This window comes from Ursus americanus, chromosome 24, assembly GCF_024610735.1.
Source record: "Ursus americanus isolate L20-20 chromosome 24, mUrsAme1.1.p, whole genome shotgun sequence".
Lineage (NCBI taxonomy): Eukaryota > Metazoa > Chordata > Mammalia > Carnivora > Ursidae > Ursus > Ursus americanus.
The window spans coordinates 12,780,644-12,801,338 of NC_142150.1; the positions used below are offsets into that span (position 1 = coordinate 12,780,644).

At 36.7% G+C, this 20,695-nt stretch overlaps 1 protein-coding gene across 1 annotated transcript in view; it reads left to right on the top strand.

The window, feature by feature from the left end:
- LUZP2 (leucine zipper protein 2) overlaps positions 1-20,695 on the top strand; it is a 464,145-nt gene that overhangs the window by 201,142 nt on the left and 242,308 nt on the right. Inside the window, exons 2-4 of the mRNA XM_087855355.1 lie at positions 7,196-7,313; positions 10,748-10,818; positions 16,378-16,459. Of these exons, the coding sequence (XP_087711481.1) occupies positions 7,196-7,313; positions 10,748-10,818; positions 16,378-16,459 (271 nt within the window). The remainder of the gene's footprint in view (positions 1-7,195; positions 7,314-10,747; positions 10,819-16,377; positions 16,460-20,695) is intronic.

Genomic DNA, 20,695 nt, shown 5'->3' on the forward strand with positions numbered 1-20,695 from the left:
GTCATCAAAGATACCTAGGGTTAAAAACTAATCATTTACTATCTGTGTGACCTTGGAGAAATTATATCTGAATCTTGGAGAAATTATTCTCCTTTCTTCCTTGCAAAATGAATATAATGTCACTTACATTTCTGAGAAATTATAAGACTTAATGATATATATGTAAAACGTCTGCTACATGTCTGACATATACTTGTATATAATAAATGCTGGGTAGTGTTCTTTTAAGAATAAATGACAGGAAACTATGGTCATGGCTGCCATAATAAATGATTCTTTAAATGTAGGCAGAAATGCTGCAAACACGTTGAATGGAAGTTTGCATTTCTGCAATTATTATTTTTGTTATATTTCTGTGGGAAAAGCAAACCTTGAGATCTCATGGCACTACTCCAGATCTTTGAATTTTATGAGGCTTAAATCTGCAGGCATTGGACAGACTCTGGAGGATTTTTTTCATCTAAAACAAAAGCTAAAAAAAACAAAGTGCAGTTGAAACATTAAAACATCACTCCATGATAAGCATTATCTTTATCGTATTTGCATTTAGAATAAACTGAGAAATATTGGTTCTGACTGGGCATCAAAGGAGCAAAAAGTGTGAGGAAGGATTCCAAGAATGATGGGGACAAGTCGCAGGACGCAGGGCCAGTTTGTAGAAGCTTTCACTGGCCTCATCTAGGATCATCATCAAATTAAATAATTATTACTAGGAAAAGGAAGAGATACATGGTTCCAAGAACTCATTATTCTATACAGACTAGTGTATAATTATTATAATAAATATAATATAATATAATAAAAAATACTATCTCTGATAATTAATTTTAAAATGAAGGAGTGGATAGAATATATGACATCCAAATTCAGAAAAGAAAGAAACTATATAGCTCTAAGAGGAGACTTCATCGAAAAAATTAGATGAGGTAATTTTTCTATCCAGATTGACAGAATAGGTGAAGGCACTCCGAGTTGATGTGAGAATCTTTAAATTCATTTTAATTTCAGTTTCAGTTATATCATGCAAATGAAAATAGACAAAAATACATTTAAAGATTTTCAAGAAATATTCTTTGGTTGATAATTAAATATAGCACACAAAAGAAGATATGTAACCTGAGCAAAGAAGACGGAAGGAGAATAAAGGTCGTTTCAAGGCAGAGGGCAGATGGCCTTGACCTTGACATAACCGAAGAGTGCTGATATTTTAAACTATAAATTGATGCAAATAGAACTTTAAGGTTAGAAAGCCTGATTTGAGAGCAGTGCATGGAATGGTTTGAGAAGCAAAAAAAAAAACAAAAAACAAACAAAAAACACAATTAATACAGTGCTATAGATAATGAGGACTTGAGCTAGGACAGTTGCAAATAAAAGTGTTCAAATATTCAGTTAGAGAAGAGATGGGATTTAATCAAATAATTATCTTTGAGGACTAAAGAAAATAATTAGCTAAATAGTGGCTCCCAAACTTCCATCTTTAGTGAAATTGAACATGTTTGTTGTCAACATTGACACCAATGGAAAAACTGAACAAAATGTCACACCCCTTTGAAGGCATTGGAGAACCACCAGTGCACATGGTGGCAAGTACTCAAAGGACTAATCTCTGAGAAATGAAGTACCAAGAAGTGAACAACTGGGGCTATGCAATAGGCTATTTAGAAATATGACCATGATCATTCTTGTGTACATACTCATTTACAATATGATTTTGAATGTTTTCCCATGAAGAAATAAAGTGTATTTCTCTGCTTCTTGAATGTGTCCTGGGCTTGTGACTTGCTTTGTGACAGATGCAATATGACAGGTGGGATGTTGTACTACTTCCAGGCCTAAACCTGAACATACTCCTTTATTTCTGCTAATTTTCTTAGCACCCTAACCAACTGGAAAACGAGTTAGCACAGGCTAACTCCCTGGATGACAAGGGACATATGAGACAGTGCCTTCACTTACAAACTGATAATGACTCAATCACAGAAGCAGAGCCATTTATTTGACCAGGACACAGAAGGAAGAGTAAGCCCAGCCTGAAGGAACCATGCCCAGATGAGCGCAGGCCCAATTTCTGACATTTGGAATCATGAAATAAATGAGTGCCAATGAAATGGACAAATTCCTAAAAAATAATGGGCATTACTAATCTTGGCATTGGGAAAGTTAGAATATCTGAACAGTCACATATCTCTTAAAGTATTAAATCTGTAAATAAAGACCTTCTCACAAAGGAAATTGCAAACCAGATGGTCTACATGTCAATTCTACTCACTCAGGTAAGAAATATTACCAATCTTACACAAATTCTTTCAGATAATAGGAAAAGAAGGCACACATCTCAATTTTTTATGAGCTAAACATAACCTAGATACAAAGCTTTACATGGATATGATGAGAAAGGACATTATAACTTAATTTCTCCTCTGAGAATAAATGAAAAATCCTAAGCAAAATATTAGCCAACCTAATCTAACAGAATTATATATAATAAACAAAATGATTGATTTCAGTAATGAGAGTTTGATTTAATGTAGTCATTAATCAAATGTGAAATGAATTAGTATAATTCAGCACATTAATAGTGTAAAAGAAAAAATGTATGTGATCATCTCAATGGATGCATTTATGAGATCAGTTTTTACTGTGATACTGTTACATTACAAATTATTCCAAAAACTTGATCGATAGCTTACAATAACACTTAGTTTTCAAGCTCATGTTGAAGTGTCACTGGGATGTGTCTGCTTCAGAGTATGAATCAAATTCAGGTTTGCTCTGTGTGTTTTCTTTTTGAAGAAGCCTGAAGTTGCAGAAGTTATCTGGGGGAATTTCTCCATGTGGCCATTAGCAGGACAATGAAAAACTAAGCAAAACCAGACAGACAACATATACAGTCTTCAATGTGTCATGTCCATTAACATTCCATAGAAGTGTCACATGACCAAATGAATGGTGTGGGGGTTTCTATCCTGCCTACGTGTGCAGTATGGCCAAGGATGGGAGGAATGAAAGATTTGTGAGCAAATAACATACACCACAATGGAAAAAAAAAACAAAAACCTAAGTTATTGGACAGTATTCAGATTCCATTCATGATTAAAACTAAACAGATTTAGAAACCAGAAATAGAAGAAAACTTTTTTATAACTGATTTTTAAAAATTGAATAATTGACCAAAAAAGCCTATCAGAAATACTGTATTTGTGGTCTTGAGAGCTCTTCCCCCTGCAATCTGGAATAAACAAAAGGTGTCTACATCCCTGCAATCTGGAATAAACAAAGGATGTGTATATCACAAATTTTATTGAACATTGTAGAATAGTCTTGGTCCTTGATAGCAAAGTAAGATAAGGAGCTTAAATAAAAGACTTAAGGACTGAAAAAATAAAAACTGTATTTTTCCACACAGTATGATTATACATGTAAGAAAATACAAAATAATTCCACAAATAATTTTTATAGTTGATAATTTGCTGAATGCAAAATCGTATACAAAAATCCATGTTTTAATATGCTGGCAATTTATAATTTTAAATGAATGTTTATAAGATGTAATATTTATAATCACGTACAAGTGTTTTTCAAACATTTACAAATTTAAGTGGTACAACTCCAGTGAACAACTCTCAATATAAAAGATTAATAATTTGGTCTATGTTTTTATTATCAATGTATGTTCATCCAAAGGCACCATTAAGAGATTGAAAGTTCCAACAGCAGAAGAGGTAATTATGTTTTCGATACATTTAACCACCAAAGGGCTCATATATGGGATATATAAATACCACCTACAAATAAATTATAAGCAATGGGCAAACCAATGGAAAAAAGGCAAAAGGCATGAGCAGGCATTTTATAAAAAATAATATTTAGGGTGCCTGGGTGACTCAGTCAGCTAAGCATCTGCCTTCAGCTTAGGTCATAATCCTAGGGTCCTGGGATCAAGCCCCGGGTTGAGTTCCCTGCTCAGTGGAGAGTCCGCTTCTCTCTGTCCCTCTGTCCCTCTCCCTGCTTGTGTGCTCTCTCACTCTCTCTCTCTCAAATAAATAAAGTCTTTAAAAAAATCTTATTTAAATATCATTTTTTTTAGTACTCACTTTGAGTCACCAGTAAAATATAAATTATAGCTAAAATGTTATTGTACAACCAGTAGGGTGACTGAAAATTTAAAAAATACTGACAATACCATAGTCTATAAGAATTTGAGGCAATTGAAATTCTTCACCTCTCTATGATATAGCTGATTTGGAAAATTCTCTGGAAGTATTTACTGAAGCTGAAAATGTATGCCCTATAATGAAGCAATTCCTTTCTTAGTTATGTACTTGGCATACATGTATTTGTATGTTAAATACAAGGCATATGGAATATTCGTAGCATTCATAATAGTCAAAAACTGGAAAAAAGGTGTCTGTCGACATTAGAATAGATACTTTGCAATATAATAACTCGTTACTATACTATGCAATGATAAAAACTATTTCTCCATATAATATGGAAGTTTCACAAACTCCATGTTGTATAAAACAAATGAAATTAAAAAAAAAAAGACATTCAGCGTTTGCATACATTTCAAACATAGGCAAATGATTATGAAGTAATAGAAATAAAAATATTGGTTATATTTGGGGAAGAGAGTGAATGTAATAAATGGGTGAAGTCGAAGACTATCATCTAGGGTGCATGATTCATTTTAAAATTTCTCGTGTTTACTTTGTGAGAGTTAATGAAATGTGCCCTGGAGATTGTGGATTTGTTTTCTGCATAAGTGCTACAACTCAGTAAAAATTTTATTAAAAAAAAAAAAAGGCCTGAGAACAATGGTGTCACCTGAAAATTACAGCAAGTATTCGTATACATTTACTCACTGCTGAAATATAATTAATAGCTATTCTAAAGCCACAAACAAATTAGATGATCTACTGTCATTTTCTCCACTTGGCATTGTTTTGGAGGTCTTCACCAGTATAATTAACAAAGAGAAAAAAAAATAAAAGTTATGAGAATAAAAGATGGTTTGTATTATTGAAAGAAAATATTGCTGTCCACTTGAAAAAGCCAAAGAAATGGGGCGAGGGAGAAGAAAAGAATTGTATTGGAAACCTATTGTAGATGACATGCATTTAGTAATCATCACTAAGGTCATTGGTAGACCCAGTTCCTTTATAATTCTGTAGAAAGACTGAAAATTCATCAAATTTCTCAGAGAATTTTTTAAATCTTTTACAAATTAATTACATACTATGGGTTCAAAACTCTACATAAGTTGCTTCTTTATTTATTTTAAAAATTTTTATTTATTTGAGAGAGAGAGAGCAAGCAGGAGCTGTGACAGTTAGAGGGAGAAGCAGACTCCCCACTGAGCAGGGAGCCTGACACGGGACTCATCCCAGGACCCCCGAGATCATGACCTGAGCTGAAGGTAGACGTTTAACTGACCGAGCCACCCAGGCACCCAAGTTGCTCCTTTAATACAGAACTTATTATTGCATTTTATAGATTAAAAAAAAAAAAAAACTAGAAAGTTAGAGCCGTTTTCTTACAAGTTTAAAACTGAACTTGTCAACCTAACTTTCACTAAAAACTGTTCTTCTTATGACGTCTCTCTCAGTAAAGGGCTACGTCCAACAGTTGCCTCGGCCAGAAACATGGCAACATTAATAAACAGCACCCTGCCACTCTTTCCTCGTAACACAAGACAAAAGACGTTTGAAAGAATATTATGTATTATTGATTCAATTTTGCATGTTTTGCTGAAATCAGTTCAAGCTTCCCTGTCTCTGCAGTTTTCTAATCTAATTTAGGCCACCACAACCTTTTCCTTGGTTTGTTGCCGTGGTAACTTCCTTACTAGCCTCCCTTTAGCCAAGTTCCCTTCCCCTCCTCCCCCAGTTCACTCTCCAGTTTTTAGCCAGGGAAATCTTTACGAAACATAAATCCAACCATGTCACTCCCTGTTTAATGACTTACACTTGTTTTCAGAACAGTTGCGCAAACTCCCCTGTCACTTGTGTTCTGCATCCGTTGGCTCATGCTCTCCATATCCTTATTTTGGCTGCCAATCCTGACTACCCACCCCACGCTGGGACGCCAATCTTCTGATATATATTCACTTTTAAAAAACTCAGTGAGCTCATTTTTATTAGTATTCGCGTGTGCCTTTCCCTTTCATATAGCTCATTTCTACTTTCCAAGAGTATCTTATATTTTATATTACTTTTTCCAGGAAGTCTTCCAGAGATGAGCAACTCTCCTGTTTACTCCAGTTGATCCTTTTAACTTGCCCTATCAGTTGCCCTGGCAACCATCATTTTCCTTGTCTACATCTTCCCTGCACACACACACACACACACACTCACTTGCTATAACGTACATAAATATACACAAACCCACCCTACTTGCTCATTCATTCCTTGAGTAGGGTCTTAAGGTAGTAACTTGATCCTTCTGAGCTCAATTCTTTAATGTTTGCAAAATGAGAATTACAATACTAGTCTTCTTACAAAGAACATATGAGAAAAGTAGGAGAAAAATATGTGTAGATGATATGGAGTTAAGTAAGTCCTTCGTGAAAATTGTTAACAAGTCTGTTCAAATTTTACTCTAATTACTGTATTTATTTATGATTTCATAGATATTTTGGGTTTTTCCCATTACCTCTTTAATAGCAATAGAAATTCTTAGACATGTTTGGGAAGGGCTGTCTTTTCTCTGAACTTCCTTCCCTACCTACCAGAAATGAAGCAAGACCCTATGTTCTGCCCTGTCTCTACCCCCAAGTATGTCCCCAGTGTCAGAACCTGTCTGTGTATTTGAAATACATTGGTTCAAGTCATATCTCATGCTGTAAAATGTCAAAGACCTTAGGAAAAAGTGTGGTGATGTAATGGAAAATATCTGTCTTCCAAGAGGTACCTGGTAAACTATCTTAAACCTGTCAAAGATAGACAGTATTGTTCTGAAAATTCGCTATAGCCTAAAGAGCCCTCGAGCAAGATGAAACCTTTGTTATAAGACTGTTTGGTTTTCAGTTTTCTCCTTTTAGGTGAAAGAGGAAAAACAAAATATCCTAGTAATTAAGGTTTCAATTAGTCTAGATTTTGCTTGAAATGCAAGGTCCTGTGATATTGTTTAAGGAGGCTGAAGCCCAGTGGAAGCTTTTGAGGGGCTCTCATGCGATTTTTTTCTGTGTTAGACAGGACTATGAAGAGCTAGAAAAGCAGCTGAAAGAAGTCTTTAAGGAGCGAAGCAACATCCTCCATCAGCTGACAAAGACATCAAGAGAACTTGATGGAATTAAAGTCAACCTTCAGGTGAGATGAAAACTAATTTTCCTGGCAGCAAAGGCTGAGGACTCACCCCATTTGTCTCAGTGGATTAACATTAAAGACTCCTGCATTTTTTACCAGTTTTGAATATGTTTCTGGGTTTGACCAGGGGAGTTATTTATTCACATTCATATATATATTCACAAGTGAATATATATATCATTATTATCATATGAGCTTTGAAAAGAAATGTCATTTGAAATGCGGTCTGGGAATCTGTGGTTTGCAGATTCAGAAAGGAGAAAATTATGTGCTCGGCAAGGCCATCAGTCTCTCATAGCTTCTAAGATCAGTTTGACCCCCGTGTTTTTTATATTATAAAATGATGAAAACTAATTATGACCAAGAGTTGAATGAATGTAGGAATGATCTCTAGAAGAGAATTTTAAATTCCACAAAGGATAATTCTCAAGATTCTTTAATAATCCTCATTACTAAAATGGGAAAATGTCTTAGAAAGTCAAGAATCATCTATGAAAATGTATTAATACTTGGTGAAATCAGTCAAAAGCCAAAGACATTTTCTGAAATATCTGATATTTTGATATTTGATTGAACACTGAATTTTTTGAGGACATAATTTTAATTTTCATAATATATCTGTGAGATAGCTACTGTTCATGTGATTTTTCTCTTGTTATACATGAGGGATTATGTTTAGAAGAGACACGTTATTTTTGAATGTCACAAGGTAAGCCAGAGTTTAAATATAGGAAATCTGGCTTCAGGGCCTGTGTATTAGTTACTGCACAAAATCATATTTCTGAACCATGTGGAGTCAGTGTGGTCCTTAGCTTTTTCTTCCTTGAAGATGATGATGATGATGGTGTCCATAGCCACGACAGCTTATTGAACATGGTCTAGGTCTTGTGTTAGGTATTCTTTGTACAGTCTGTATTTTTTTACATGAAGACTTTGGTTATTAGTAGTTTCATTTTGTAGGTGAGAAAGTAAGACTTAAAGAAGGGTTAAGAAACTATAGGGGACACAGAGAGAGTTAGGTGGCAGAGCAAGTGTAGGAGCCCAGTGCCCAAGCTCATGTTTTAAAAGTTATATTACAACTTGAGGACATTAAAATAAGAGTGGAAAAAAACACCAATACTCCGTTAGAACAAAGAGACAGGTAGCAGGCTAAGGACAGTGCTATGACGGGAGAATATACAGAACGTTAGAGAAGCCCTGACTCAGATGAAAAGGGGACTAAGTGAATTTCTGTAGGAAGCTGATACCAGAGTTGCACCTTATCATTAAGTAGAAATTCACCAGTTATATGAGGCAAAGAATGTTCAGTACACCTGCACCTTCTCAGAGGCATGAAACACCTGGCAATTTGAAACTGTTTCATGCATATGGTGAGATGCCCACGTGAGACCAGGACACTCAGTGTGTCTATACCGGTAGCCTAAGTTAGGACACCCAATCACAATCTGGAAAATTGCTTGATAACGATGTCTAGTTTCATAGACTCATGTTTCTTAAAAGGGTAACAATTGTACCACCAAATGTAGGTGCAATTTTAAAAATGCCTTTCTTTTTCCATTTCCTGTCAGCCAGCATGCAAGGTGTTTTTCATTTTTTATCTTATTAATTCCTCTTAGCAACCTCTTCGCAAAATTTTACTCATAAAATGAGGAAACAAGACTCAAATAGGCCCAGGAAGTGCCCAGTCGTACATCTAATAAATACTGAGTCTCGGTTTTAAACTCCTAGTGAATACTACATAGCCCATTCCCATTTTTCCCCAATGGGACTTCATGAAGACAGGAGCTTTGAAAGTCTTGTTGTAGTCTTCTCTGTAACCATAGCCCCCGAATGGGATGGTAATGGATGGTAAGGTAGGTCAACCAGTAAGCATTATGTTGATTAATTAGTAGATATCTCAACCTTTAGCATCCTTAAAGGAACCAAGAATATTTTCCAAATATACCCCACTTCCCTGGACATTTCTGGGTAAATAATAATCAAGTACACTTCAGCTCTTCTACTGATATATGCCTTGCTGACTCCTGTCTATATCTACCCTTTCCATTTCTACATCTCATGTTCTTTTTCGTTTGTTTGCTTTTTTGTTTTAAATTTCTTGGAGCCAGTCATCTGCTTGATCCTGGTTTCCTTCAGAATGCCCAGAATATAGCAGATGGTCAATAAATGAGTAAGCATATTTTATTGCACTTTTCATCAAGTGTTTTACCACATCTGTTTTATCCTCTGAGTTTTCCAATAACTATCTAAAGTAGACACTTCAAAAATCTCATCCCTGTATTTCACCTAAGGAAGTCAAAAGGCAGATTTTGTGACCTGCTGCAGGCTGTGGATGTGGGGCTTGATCCCAGAACCCTGGGATCATGACCTGAGCCGAAGGCAGACACTTCACCGACTGAGCCACCCAGATGCCCAGAAAGAAGCTTTTCTTAAGCAGTTCAGCCCACCACATTCCCATCAGACTGCTGATTTTACTATATGAAAATTGCTTGACTTTAGCCTTAGACTATAAAATTTGTGAAGGCAGACACTATGCCTCTGCACAGGACTTTGCATAATTCATGATAGATATTTGTTAAATAGATATTAAGTAAACAAAATATTTGCCATTCCTAAGATTGTCAATTTTCTGCCTGCCACAGCTGCTCTTCCTGCAAATAATATCATTGTTCCTCAGTTTCAACTTCTAATAGCAAGAAAGATAGGTTACCCTGTTAAATAGTTTATTGAGTATAAATAAGAAAGTTCTTAGGGAAGACTTAATGGGACAGATTCTGTAATGAGAATAGCTCAGTGGGCTTTTCTGCTTAAAGTCACACTCTGTGGATGTTGAATTTGCCAGAGTAAATAAACACTAATGACTGAGGTGGTACTTCATTTTTTTTCTCTTAATACCTTATCTTGTCAAAGCAGTTACAATTTTACATAGCCCTAGTTTTTCTGTGTATTCTGCACTACTCATTAATAATAAATAGACAAGACCAAACAGGTACATGCTTTTGGGCTGCTTTGATCTTCAATTATGTTATGACTTAGCTGATTCAGAGAGGTCTTTTATGTCTGTCTGAATTTGTAGAAACTATGCCAGAGCTGGTTTGCCATACCTGCAGAGAACACAATGAAACTTCAGCTGGAGAGCAGAAGATGTGTTTTGTACTCCCTTGTAAAGAGACCTAGATATTGGAGACCATTTTCCCCTCCATCGAACCTCTAAAGGCTGGAACTCAGCCTATTCCCTTTCACCACTGGGTAGCACCTGTGCTTGGCATCATCAATTCCTGCATGTATCCTCAAGGCCAGGAGGATCACTGTGGCCTCATTTGCACATTCTTGTTTCAGGGCATAGGAGCAGTCACACCTGTGCCGTAGAGACAAAAGTAAAGTGAGCCTCAATTTATCACTTGAATAAGACTTTCTTTTCCCACTTTTCTTATCAGTCTTTGAAAAATGATGAGAAATCTTCCAAAACTGATGTTGAGAAGCTTCTGGAAATAGGTCAGAGACAAAGGTAAGACTGTGCTTTCCTTTAATGTTCTCAGTTCTTCCCCCCCCCCCCCGAGTGTCAAACTCCATTCAGAAACTTCACAAAAGTCAGGTCATTCTCAAAGCATTAATTCACTTTCCTTCTTATACTTGAAGGCTTCAGAATCTTGTTGAAATGCAGGTTTGTATACAGTAAATCTATGGTGGGGCTGGAAACTGTGCATTTCTAACAAGTTCTCTGGTGATGGCGATGCTATACTGCTTGTTTGCAAATCACAGAATGTTTATGGATCTGTAGTATTTTCCTGTATTATCCTAGGAAGATAGACCCTGGTAAGTCTGCCCATCAATAGACAGATGCAGTAACACTGATCTCAGTGGGCCCTGTGAAATAGTATCAAAACTTGATCACGGCGATGATGGTGGGGGTGATGAAGAATGGGGTAATCTTATTAACAATATAAGTAGAATTAGTCTAATCTTATTAGTGTTGGATTGTTTTTTTGATAATCGTGAGATTTCTATGCAGTATAAAAAGCTATATGGTTTGAAATTGCCTCTCAAAGGGAAAAAAAAAGATATTTTAAGGTAGGGACAAGCTAGCATTTGTTATACACTTACTAGAGACTCTGCCAGATGTTTTATATATATTTTCCCATTTCATCCTCACAATTACCTTATAAGTAGATATGATTATCACTATTTAATATATAGGAACTGTTGTTCAAAGGGCTTAAATGAGTTGATGGGAGTTCTGTTAGTTGGAATTTGCTCTGCTGTGTCTCACCCAATAGCCACACCCTTTCACGTTAGTTCACTCATCACAAAGCACAAAGCTGTTAAGAAGCTTACACACACTATACTATGTAGTCTCTTCTTGCCATCTTGTATCTTCTCCACTGTCCTCGCCTTTTGACCCAGAAATCTATCATTGACATGTATTTCAATCAAGCCAATGACACATTAAAAATATCAAACTGAGTGTCCTATGTTGACTCTTTTTATTATTTAAATGAAATTATTATTTCTTGAACATGAAATTCTCTTCAAAGTTCAGTATTAAAGAGCATGTATAAAATATTTTCCAAGGATCTTCCCCCAAATAGGTCATTTTAAAGTGATTTTATTGGTTTGAAATAAACCACCTCTTAAAGCACCTATGCTCGATATCTGGTTCATTGAATCAGTGTCAGAGAATTATAAACCACATTTTGAATTAAGAATACTAATCAAAATGGACCAAGAGACACTGAAAATGATGACTTTTTATAGAGCATTCCATGGTGGGAGAGAACGAAATGAGAAAAGAAGTGACCCCTGCACGGCACATGCGCAGCACCACTGACAGGGTTGCTGTGACTGAGGAAGACAGAGTGAGTGAGGGCAGATCAGCCAATGAAGCTGTACGCATGTATGACTAGGACCAGAGATACAAACTTCTAAGACTTGGTCCAGAATGGATTTCAGCCACTAGCAGTAGAGAACCCATTTGGGTAGTTCTATAAGAGCATGACATAAAGTATTTTAGGAGGATTCCTCTGCAAACGTTGTTCAGCGCAGAAAGAAAGTGACATAGACCAGGTTGAGGAAAGCTGGCTTGGAGGACAGGACAGGGTGATCTCCGCAGTGAGAACCACGGAGAGGAATCAAGTCTGTCTGTCTTCCTTGGTGCAGAGACACAGATGAGGAGACAGGCTTGTGCGTGAAGTGGATAAGAAAAAGCCTATTCCTTTAGTTTGCTGATAATCATCCTAAATTATGTTTAGCTCTTTCTACATGTCACTCAAAATATCCAGAGAAACCAGAAAAAAACATGGTTTGGTTTATTAAGAATTTCAGATCATCAGCTACACACTTGTTATGGTATACAAACTACCAGGTGATGGGCCAAGTCATTCAATGAAAGGACAGAACGGAGCAGATATATGGTATTACGATTTCAGTGTTTTATCCAGAATTTGAAAACTTGTTTAAAATGTGTAACTTTTGTATGATGTACACAAAGACAGAATAGAAAATTCAGTAAATTCTAACAATAGGTAATTTCTCAAAAAGATATGACATTTGATATATTAGTTTTTGTTGATTACTTAGAAAGAGATATATAAAAATCATGGTTACCTAAGGTGAAGCAGGCCTATATCTCATTTTGAAAAGAAGAGATACTAATAAACCATAAAAGAAAAATTAAATATTAAAAAAATATTGACTGATTGCAAATTTAGAAGTATTATCTGAGTCTGAAACAGTGCACTGTGTTGTAGTTGCCATTTGGCTGTACATCCCGCTCTTAGTAATCCCTCCTCCGCTGGGATGCTTGCCACCTGACACTTATCCGCAGGAGTGGTCTCAAGAAGTCAGGCTTCTTTTATGTGACTCCAACATCACTCACAGTTAATAGGCTCAGAGGTGATCACCAAGACAAAACCAAATCAATTACAATTTCCTTCTTGGAATTGTAACCAAGAGGCATCTAATCAGTCTCCCTGTGTAGCTGGAACCAGACTGTAAGTAAGTAAACTGAGAGGTTATGCGGTGGCCATATACAACCATGAAGAGTGAGCAAAGAGTGACTTTCTGCTGAGAAAGGGAATGTGTGTGCATATTTTTGTGTGTACACGTATGTGGGAGAGAGTGAGCGAGCATGAAATGTTGTGTTAACTCTTGAGCGTTACATTTTCAGAAATATTTTGACAGCCTAGATCATATTCATAGCAGAGGACCAGATGTAAACCATACCATATGAGGAGTAAGAGTGTGTACCCACAAAATGGAAACTTGGGGGGTAGGAGGGTAACCTAAAGTGTCTGAAAACTGTCTTCGAAAAAAGTGATAAAACATTTTATTCACTATGGTGGTTGGTGGGTGGGAGATTCCTAGAAGGCAGTTTTAGACTCTGTGTACCAAAGGATTATAAAATACCGTGTTCTCCAAAATCAAAAAGAATGTGTGGGATAGTGCCAAGTGCCCCGTCTGAGGTGTTTTTACCATACAAGTTGGTAACCACTTGAGAAAAATGCCTTCCTGTAGTGTGACTTGGGTGAGTGTGTTTTTTTATATTTATAATTTGATATGAAGATGTAGGAAACAGCTGCCGTTTCAAATCCCTTGTAACGAAATTCTGTGCAGAAATGGGCTCAGCCCCCCTGAGCAGGCTGTCATAGGTGTCACTGGAGCCGTCAGTCCTTTAGCATTAAAGACTCGGCTAGTATCCCAAATAGGACCCTGGAGTAGTAGCTACAGTTGGGGTAAATCCCTGTTGGGGGAGGGGGCCCATGAACAAGTCAGGAGTCCTCTCTCATAGGAGTATAACTTAGCAAGAGTGTGAAGCAGAGATTGGGGGCTCCCTAAACCATGAGGGCAGCAAGAATGTGTAGCATTAAGCCTGGAAGGCAAAAGAGAATGTAGAGACGTTCAGAAGTTTCAAAAGATCATCTTTACCATTCTGATAGCTTTCCTTGACGTGAAAATATGCAGCGTCCTCTCCCTCTCCAGTTTTTAACAACTTCAACAGTTTATTTTTGTTATGCTCCCTACATTGCCTATAGATGTCAGTATGTGGGAATTTTTGATACACACACACTCATTTTTTATTTTTATAAAATATATAGTATTTTATAGTTTAATTTAAAAATATCTATATCATTTAAAAAATAAAAAAGGATAATTTTAAAATTCAAAAATAATCATAAAATGATAATCATTATAAAATTTTACCATAATTTTTTATCAGTTAGAAATACAATAGTTTGCATTTTCATTCAGTGCTTGTTAAAGATCTGAGTGTTAGGGATAATATGTAGTTCCTTCCATCCTTCCCTCCCTTCTTTCTTTTCCTCCTCTTTCTCCCTCCCCGTAAAGGTAGTATAATGACTCTAGAGTTTGAACACATGGGCTCTAGAACCCAATTTCACCACTTTTCTCTGTATCAGTTTTCTCTCTGTAGTGTTGTCGTAGTTTGAAGTGAACCTTCTAAGAGTGTCTGATGCATTGTAAGCCTACAACATACGTAGACATTACTATTACGTTATGTTATGCCACAAATGCTCTTTGTAGAAGATAGCAGAAAGAATAATAGAAGTCTAAATTTTAAATGTTCCTATATGAAACAATCCTAATACGTGATACCTATTTGAGGAAGGAATAGAAACTGAGACTTAAGTCCACTCTAAGCAAAAGCATATCACGAGCTTCACATAGGCAGACATAAATCATCTATGAACCAAAGTGACTGTAATTATTTTATAACTTGTTCCAATTACATTTTGCTTTGCAAACAAAGTCCACATTGATTTTAACAATCATATAGGCTCTCACTGATATCCTGAAATTGAGACTGGGACCTAAGGGTTTCTAGTGTAAGAAATCTGGGAGCATCATTAAATCCCATCGGATGAAAGAACAGCTTGTAGTTGTGTAGGATGTAGTGGTCAAAGAATGAACTTAAGGACCTAGGGTGGTGCTGTTGGTTATGACAGAGATCTCATATTTATTAAGCAATCATTTTCCAGGCATTGTGCTAAGCATTTTGCCTACATTATGTCACCTAAACCTCACTATAAGCCTATCAGGTAGCTCTTTTATTGTACCCATTTTATAGATGAAAAAAATGGGTCTAGGAGGGTACACTCACTATCCCTAGTCTTTGTAGTGTGGTTACACACAAAGCTTGCAGATTTAGTCTTTTGGCACTAGATTGGGAATTTTAAATTAGTTTGAGTTCTGCTGGTAAGGCTAGGAAAGGTTTCTGTTTGGCTGTTGTTGCTTTAAAGGAGTTTATTCCTGTAGCCAGAATAAAACACACACACACACACACAGACTTACATACTAACCCTTATCTGGATCAGAACTTTTGGAAGTGGTACCTTGGGTGATTAAATGGAGGCAGAGAAGGATAGTGTGATTTGTCATAAATGAGTCAATCTTAAACCCTTGAGAGGAATCCAAAATTATGGAAATGTTTATATTTTTAACAAGTGAGACAAGGTCCATATGTATTAGTGAGCTTGAGACATAATGTGTATCTACATGCAGACATGTATTTCTTTTATTAACAACAATAAATGAGGCAGCTTTCAAGTTCAGAATAAGTCTCTTCTCTCTTCGTTTTTATAAAAAGTCTCAGGCCTTATAAAGTATGTCTGAAGTACGCTGCCTTAGAATTAATCAATTAGGAGAACCCAAGGGGAGTTGTAATTTTATCCTATCAGCAAGTCTGTGGCAACTTTTTTTCTAACCAGCATGTTCACACCCTGGCATGCTGTCACTAAAATTAGCTTTTCAACTCTAATTATTGCATTGATTTGATTTAACACATTATGCAGCTCACAGATGATTCACACAGTGGGATTCTTACAAGACACAATAGCAAGGCAATTTCCTTTAAATACAGCTTGCTTTTAGTACTTGCACGGGAGAGAAAACTTTATTACTAGAATCCTCAGACACATCCTGCATGCTTAACGTGTCCCTACATACAGTTCTAGTTATCTGTTTCCTAAATGTATGTCGACAGCAAAGCCTCCTTTCATAATATACACAGGAAATAACAGAATTATGTCTCTCTCTTGCTATTTTCTCCTAGAGAACAAATGAAGTCTCTCCAGGAGGTCCTGCAAAATCAACTTAAAGAGACATCTGAGAAAGCAGAAAAACAACAAGCTACTGTGAGTGTTTCTTTTTTGTGTCCTTTGCTTTGGGGTTGGGAATTTTTTCCCCCCAAATCGCTATGGAATAAATGTACCTGTAAAAAATAAAATAATACAGTAAAGAAAATGCAGTCACCAAGATCATAAAAATACTTGGTCAGCATTCATTGTAAGAAAATATTTTTGTTGTATTTGATTGTTAGGGGTCTTCTAATTTCCAACCCTCACTTACTGATGAAAACAGAAGTCAAGAGTGGGACAAAAGTGCTGGTGTCAGCCCCACACCAATGGATCCCGAATCATGGCATATAATTGACCTTGACCAGATTCCTAGGCCCCACCCATCTTCTAGGGAACAGGAATCTCTCAGTGGCGGGGCATACACAGCCTGTTTAATCAACCCCACAGGTGATTCTGACACACCCCAAGGCTTGAGAATCAAACTTCTCTCCAGATTTTCTTACTAGATTTCTACTTTATTCTCCAGAACCATCTTATATACCGTTTATGGGAGTAGACCTTTTATTTTGTTTCTAGGACCTGAGTCTATTTTAAAATATAATATATTAATGGAAAATTTAAGGTACAGTTCATCCAACAGATCAGGAAATGATCACCTTTGAGAATTTAGTTTATTTCTCACAGTTCTCAAGAGGGGTGGTGTGCCTTGTGACAGGTGACTGTTCCAGGGACGTATGCACTCGTGTAGGTCATGAGGCAGCAGGAGGTGAGAAGCTGTGGGCAAGAGCCTTTATTGTGGTTTCTGTGGGAAAGAATGTGTGAGGCAGGGGAAGCAGGCTTAGGAGGAGTCAATGTGAATGATCTCAGCGGGCTCTAGGGCATAGGGAATGCCCCTAGTTGTCTGACACCTGACCCTGGGGTGGTTAGGTATATCGGCCTGTGAGAACATGCCAATACAAAGGGGTGGCTGGGGTTAAGGGCTCTGGGTTGGTTAGTTTGTTTTTGAAAAGCATGTCACCAGGAGGAATTGTTCAGTGCTTGCAATTGAGTGACTAGTATGTGTTAACTCAGTCTAGAAAGAGATGACGGGAACTTCAACAAATATGGGATTGAGATATACTTATGAAAACAATGGTTATTTCTTTTTTTTTTTTTTTAAGCTTTTTATTTATTTATTTGACTGAGAGAGACAGCCAGCGAGAGAGGGAACACAAGCAGGGGGAGTGGGAGAGGAAGGAGCAGGCTCCTAGCAGAGGAGCCTGATGTGGGGCTAGATCCCAGAACGCCGGGATCACGCCCTGAGCCGAAGGCAGACGCTTAATGACTGCACCACCCAGGCGCCCCAACAATGGTTATTTCTTTAATGTGTATCTAGTGGGATCTAGAAGAGAGATTTCATAGTACTGGGAATTACCTCTTCCAAATTTTGGTAGACTCAAACAGAATGCTTTGTGCCTGTTCTCCTTATTTGAAAATTCTAGGTTAACTAAGAATTAAACTAATTTGTATTTATAAACTTTTTTTTTGGTAAATAGTTATTATTTTCTCTGTTAGAAAGAGTGTTGGTAAATAATTGAAGTTTGGGTAAGAAGGAGAGATAAAGATAATTGTAATTGTTTACTCTCAAAGGGGAAAAATGGATTTAATTCTGCAAACATTGTGCTATTTTAGATTTAAGAGCTGATAATCTTATGTGCTACCCTTGATTACATAACTAATTACTATGCCTTTTTCCATAAAAATAGATTTATATTTTATGCAAAAAATGTTACAAATACATCATTTGATAAGTTTATAGTAAAATGTTATGAAACTTTAAGGATAAATTTAAATTACAAAAATGAAAGAAGATAAACTTAAGAAAAATTAAATTAAAGAAACAGGAAAGCTGTCATGATCTAATTCCATGGGAAAATACTTTTTATGAACATGTGAACCTTTGTTATTATCCCTAAGCAATCTTTCAAACCTGTGTTCCTCATGAAAACTCCTAACAGACGGTGAGGAAGAATGAGCTCTCATTCTCTGTAACCAGAGTAATTAAAGATATTAATGCTCATTGGATGCATTTCACTACTCTTGTTAATTTTTATGGCTTAACTTGCCCTAAGTGAGACATAATTAGTCTAAAGGCAAAAATTAGCTTCTAGCTTTGACTCTCATTAAGAGTAAAGAATTGCTATGTTCTTACATTCTTTGTTCAAAGTAAATAAATGGTATTTTCTCTTTCTGAGAATTAAATTCGTATCTGTCTTAGGAATGCTTATTTTGCCAGGGGTGTTAAAACCTGTTGGGATTCTAGACTAATGGTTTCAAAATGCTCATACTGTTTGGATATTCTGAATATATTTTAGCTCTTGAATATTTGAACACTGCGTTCTCAAGATTTTCTGTCCTGGTTTCACATTTAAGTACTTATATTCTTAACATTGCAATGTATTTTCATTATACTCTTTTTTTATTATTTATTATTTATTTATTTTTAAGTAAACTCTGTGTCCAAAGTGGGGCTCAAACTCCCAACCCCGAGATCGAGAGTCCCCTACTTTACTGACTAAGCCAGCCAAGTGACTGAGTTTAACTTTAATTAAAGTTAGTTGTTGGTGTGCCTGGCTGGCTCAGTTGGTAGAGCAGGTGACTTGATCTCGGGATCAGCAGTCTGAGCCCCACGTTGAGGGTAGAGTTGACTTTAAGGAAAAAAATACTTATATAAGGACGCCTGGGTGGCTCAGTAGGTTAAGTGTCAGGTCATGAGCCCAGGGTCCTGGGATCGAGTCTCACGTCGGGTTCCCTGCTCAGCAGGGAGCCTGTTTCTCCCTCTGCCTGCCCCTGGCATTGTCCTGCTTGTGCTCTCTCGCACTTTCTCTGTCTTTCTGAAAAATAAATAAATAAAATCTTAAAAAAAAAAAAAGTAAAACCTGCTCTTACTACTTTTAAAGGTTGTTTTGAAGTAATGTGTGAGAAAACCCCTTGTAATGTATTTGGGTGTAAAAATAAAATAATCATTTACAAAAGTTGTTAATTATGTATAATATATACTGAACAGTATCACAGCGTGACGATTTGGGAGAAATAGTGGTCCGTGAAAGAATAGGTTATTAATATAAGCAAGATGGCTTTAAGTAGTTCGTGACTTAAAGACAAATCTGCAACATATCAAAATTTCTTCAGTGCTGGTGTAGACCTAGTGTAAGCTCTGACAGCTGGCTTTTCCTTTTTGTAATGCAAGTGCTGACTTGATCTTTGATTGTGAAGGCATCCACTTCAGAGATGGCTATCTGAAATATACACAGGGCCAGCCACCAGACTAGCTAATGCCCCAGGCCAGGTCCTCCCCCTCCCAGCCTTCCAGCTCCAAAAACACCTCAGGCTCCTTTGTTTTGGGAGATCTTGGTTGATTTCTCTTCTGTTTTAAATTTCTGTTCTTATGTTTCAAATTCACCAATAAAAAGTGATCCCAGGAAACCCTAGGCCCCTACCTTCCACCCCAATAAAAGCAGAACCTCAGACCTTCCCTCTCCCTGGCGCTTCCTACTCATGGCCTCGCTGTGTGGCCCCAAGTGTGACATGTAATTTCCAGGACTTGTAAGTAATAAGCCTTTTTTTTTTTTTTTTAATTTTCGAAATTTCCTGATGATATTGCTGAGTGTGTCTTGCAATCATACTAAGAACCACAAAGGCTGGTCCAGCCCCAAGATTGGTTATCTATAGGCTGAGACAGTACATAGCAGTAGAAATGGGTGCAAAAGCTCGTTACTGGGGCATACCCTATTGCGCTGCATGCATATCTAATTTTGAACGGCATCACGTCCTCCATTCCTTTGCATTATCAACTAAATCGAACTATCTTCTCAATGGGGCAGAGTGTGACTTATGTTTTCAGATTGCTGTCAGTATCATCGTAGTTAAAATTTAACTTGAAAATTATTATGACCAAAACAATGGTCGTGGTAGTTCCCAGGCTTTTGGTTGTTTTATATGTAGTTTAACCATCCAAAATTGGTTTAGATTTCTATTGCCATTTGAAAGAATGGTTTAAGGACCCCTATACAAGCCAGAGAAGAGGGATGTTAACATTTGTTACAAGGATTTACATAATACACAAAAAGCAAAACGTACAAAAACATGCACGAGACTAATACACATCAACTTCTGGAGAGGGAAGGAGGAAAAATTAGGTGGGGTTTTAATAGTAGGTGTAACGTTTTTCTTTTTTAAAAGGTCTGAACAGAATTGCACAAACTATTTCATTTGTTTTTTCTTAGGGTTGGACCCAGAGACATTTTACATATT